The sequence below is a fragment of the Macrobrachium rosenbergii genome, chromosome 8, assembly GCF_040412425.1.
Source record: "Macrobrachium rosenbergii isolate ZJJX-2024 chromosome 8, ASM4041242v1, whole genome shotgun sequence".
NCBI lineage: Eukaryota > Metazoa > Arthropoda > Malacostraca > Decapoda > Palaemonidae > Macrobrachium > Macrobrachium rosenbergii.
The window spans coordinates 18,857,395-18,861,864 of NC_089748.1; the positions used below are offsets into that span (position 1 = coordinate 18,857,395).

The following is a 4,470-nucleotide window of genomic DNA, read 5'->3' on the forward strand; positions in this document are numbered from 1 at the left end:
TGTTTTTTTATTGAGCTTAAATGAGTAAAATGCGCTTAAAACTAGAAAACTTAAAATTCTTAAAAAGTTAAATATCAAATTCAAACGATATACATCTATCATAATCAACTTTTTAATAAAACTATTAAAACTGTTATTCTATCAAACTGATAACGAACCAATACATTCACATAATGTAATCAGTTCAAACAACAGATATGATTGTTTATAAATTTATGTATTCCTGAAAAATTACTTTTTAAAGTATATTGTAGTATGTGCAAAATTTTTGAGACGAATGTGTAAAGTATTCTGAAGGTTGCTGAATAACTTTTTCAATACCAAACACTGCAGTATTTAATTGTTCTCTCTTTATCATCAAAGAAAAAGGAGCTCTTTTCCCGTATCCCTTGCATGTTGAAAGGCTTCATCATGGATAGTTCACTAGTCTGTGATTGCTTGTGAAGGGAGTTCATTGCCTGTAATGTTTGTGCTGGGGGTTTCTTTTCTGTAATGCTTGTGCTTGGACTTCCTTTTCTGTAATGCTTGTGCTGGGAGTTCCTTTTCTGTAATGCTTGTGGCTGGGACTTCCTTTTCTGTAATGCTTGTGCTGGGACTTCCTTTACTGTAATGCTTGTGTTGGGAGTTCCTTTTCTTTAATGCTTGTGCCGGGACTTCCTTTTCTGTAATGCTTTGCTGGGACTTCCTGTTCTGGCCAGGACTTCCTGTTCTGTAATGCTTGTGCTGGGACTTCCTTTACTGTAATGCTTGTGTTGGGAGTTCCTTTTCTTTAATGCTTGTGCTGGGACTTCCTTTTCTGTAATGCTTGTGCTGGGACTTCCTGTTCTGTAATGCTTGTGCCGGGACTTCCTGTTCTGTAATGCTTGTGCCGGGACTTCCTTTTTTGTAATGCTTGTGCTGGGACTTCCTTTTCTTTAATGCTTGTGCTGGGACTTCCTTTTCTGTAATGCTTGTGCTGGGACTTCCTTTTCTGTAATGCTTGTGCTGGGACTTCCTTTTCTGTAATGCTTGTGCTGGGACTTCCTTTTCTGTAATGCTGGTGCTATGACTTCCTTTTCTGTAATGCTTGTGCTGGGACTTCCTTTTCTGTAATGCTTGTGCTGGGACATCCTTTTCTGTAATGCTTGTGCTGGAAGTTCCTTTTCTTTAATGCTTGTGCTGGGACTTCGTTTTCTATAATGCTTGTGCTGGGAGTTCCTTTTCTGTAATGCCTGTGCTGGAAGTTCTTTTTCTGTAATGCTTGTTCTGGGACTTCCTTTTCTGTAATGCTTGTGCTGGGAGTGCCCTTTTCTGTAATGCTTGTGCTGGGACTTCCTTTTCTGTAATGCTTGTGCTGGAAGTTCCTTATCTGTAATGCTTGTGCTGGGACTTCTTTTTCTATAATGCTTGTGCCGGTACTTCCTTTTCTGTAGTGCTTGTGCTGAGACTTCCTTTTCTGTAATGCTTGTGCCGAGATTTCCTTTTCTGTGATGCTTGTGTGGGAAAAATTTTCTGTAATGCTTGTGCTGGGACTTCCTTTTCTGTAAATGCTTGTGTTGGGACTTTCTTTTAGAAAATGTTTGTGCTGGGACTTCGTTTTTTGTAATGCTTGTGTTGGGACTTCCTTTTCTGTAAAAAACCATCATTCTGTAATGCTGGTGCTGGGACAAATTTTCTGTAAAGTCAGGGACTTGCTTTTCTGAATGGTGCTGGGACATCCTTTTCACACCATCTTGTTTTTTATCGTTTCTTTAATGCTTGTAAATGGGACTATCCTTTTCTGTATCTTGTGCTAAAATCATGATTTCTGTAATGCTTGCTGAAGTTCCTTTTAGAAATGCTAACTTGGGACAAACCTTTTCTGACATTTGTGCTGGGAGTTCCTTTCTGTAATGCTTGTGCTGGGACTTCCTTTTCTGTAACTTACGTTGGGAGTTCACTTTTCTGTAAAACTTGTTTGGACTTTTTTCTGTAATGTAACTTGCGTTGTCTGTTTTTTTTGTAAACTTGCCCTGGGACGCCTTTTCTGTAATGCTTTCTCCTGGTCCTTTTCTGTAATGCCAGAAGAGTTCATTTTCAAATGCTTCTGCAGATTCCTTTTCTGTCTGCTTGTCATTCTGCAATTCCTTTTCTGTAATACTTGTCCAGCGGGATTCCTTTTCCTTAATGCTTTTTAATTTTCCTTTTCTGTAAAGGAGGCCCATTTGGGACTTCTTTTATGTAATGCTTCTGCTGGCACTTCCTTTTCTGTAAGACGGACTTGTGCTGGGAAACTTTTCTTTAATGCTTGTGCACAAAGATGTTCCTTTTCTGTCAAAACCACGCCCATGCCTGGGACTTCCTGTAAGTCAATCTGTAATGCTTGTGCTGGAGGCTGGGACTTCCAGGACGGTGGTTGCTTGTGATGGGGACATCCTTTTCTGTAATGCATCGACTGGAGAGTTCCTTTTCTTTAAGTTCTTGAAAAATGGGACATCCTTTTCTGTAATTTCAAGTTTTTTAGTTTTCAAAGTCAGTTCCTTTTCTGTAATTCTTGTGCTGGGACATCAGGAAAGACGGCTGTAATGCTTGTGTTGGAAGTTCCTTTTCTTTAATTATCAAACATACCAAATTTTCTATAGCCTCTTGTGCTGAGACTTTTATTTTATTGTAATGGTTTGTTCTAGCCATAATCGTTCTTCTGTAATGATATGGGACTTCCTTTTTGTAAAGCACCGGACCTTTTCTTAATGCTGGTTCTGGGACTTCCAATTTCTACATCATTATACCATGGACTTATTTTTCTGATAATCTTGTTCTGGGACTTCCTTTTCTGATTAATACTGGTGCTATGACTTCCTTTTCTGTAAAATTTGTGTTTGGGACTTCCATTTTCTGTAATGCTTGACGGACTTCCTTTTTTTACTTGTTTTGGGATCTTAAACGTTCTGACCTTGCAATGACTTTTTTCTGTAATGCGCAGTACGGACTTCCTTTTCTGTAATCTGGAACTTTTCAATATCTGGCTTCCTTTTCTGTAATCCTTGTGCGGGACTTACCTTTTCTGTAATGCTTGTTCTGGGACTTCCTTTTCTGTAAAGCCAGCCAAACTGCCTTTTCTGAACAGAAATACTTGTAAATGCTGGGACTTCCTTTTCTGTAAATGCTTGCGCTGGGACTTCCTTTTCACAAAAATTCTGGGATAAATTTTCTGTAATGCTGGTGCTATACTTCCTTTTCTGTAATGCTTAGTAAAAACAGTCTTTACAAGAAGACTTTTATTTCTTTTAACTTGTGCTGGGATTCCTTTTCTGAAGTGTTGCTGGGACTTCCTTTTCTGTAATGCTTTTGTTTTAACTTGTTTTCTGTAATGCTTACAGCTGGGACTTCCTTTTCTGTAATGCTAACATATATATTATATATTATATATGTAATGCTTATATATATTATTATTTTTCCTTATCTATATATATATAATATATGGGATTTATTTAAATATATATGCTTATACATATATAGTTATTATATTTCTGTTTGTATACTTTTAAATATATATACTTATATATATTTCTGTAATGCTTATATATGATTTCCTTTTCTATATTATGTAATATTTATATAATTGTTTTTATGTAATGGATTTATGTTGGGAGTTCCATTTCTGAAAAACCATCATATCGGTTTAACCATACCAATCAGTCATACTATGGATGGACTACGTCATATATAGACTTTGTTTTTATAATGCAAAATTGTTATGCAAATGTATATTTTTATCTTCAATAAAATCATGATCGACAGAATATTTAAAGGTTTTAGAAATTATGCCTCTAAATACAGAAATAGACATTTGTTGGGATATAGTGCTTATTATCATGGATAGCTCAACCTTCAACAACTATATACGTTGGATATACCACCACGATACTGCGATCAATTTCTTTATAATGTAACCTGGGAGCAATTTATGTAATGCCTTCGGCTGCAGAACCTATTCTCCAGTCCATGTCCAGCGGAATGCAAATTTAAATTTTTGCCATGCTTTCTGGGACCCCTTTGAAATGGGTTATAAACCTTGCGGAATGAACAAATTCTTCTTGTCAACGGACTGCCAACGAGTAACGATTCTGTTCTGAAAACATCACCCAAAAATGCACAAAGATGTCGACGTTTGCCTTTCCCATCCAATATCTAAGTCAATCATTTTTTACGAGCGAGGATTCTTTGATCAGGACGGTGGTTGAGGACTTTGAATCATCATTTTTCCTCATCGACATAGACAATTCGGGAATTTTCTAAAGGAATCCCTGATGAAAATTAACAATGTTAACGTCAAGTTTTTGAGTTTTCTGTCCGTCCCTTTTTTTCTTCGTCCCTAATGCTCATTTAAAAACTGCTCAGTTAATCATTCATTAATTGGGTCTTTTATGAATCCAATCATGAATCTACCTTTTGAGGGTTCTAGTCAGTAGTTTCCGAAGGTTCTCAATTAGCGATGTCGTTCTTCTGGTC

The 4,470-nt window shown here is 36.8% G+C and overlaps 1 protein-coding gene across 1 annotated transcript; it reads right to left on the bottom strand.

The window, feature by feature from the left end:
* Positions 1 to 914: 914 nt before the first annotated feature.
* Positions 915 to 1,697, bottom strand: LOC136841072 (uncharacterized). The gene has a single exon (XM_067108125.1). It carries the CDS (start codon positions 1,695 to 1,697, stop codon positions 915 to 917), a length of 783 nt encoding a protein of 260 aa, XP_066964226.1.
* Between the last annotated feature and the right edge of the window lie 2,773 nt (positions 1,698 to 4,470).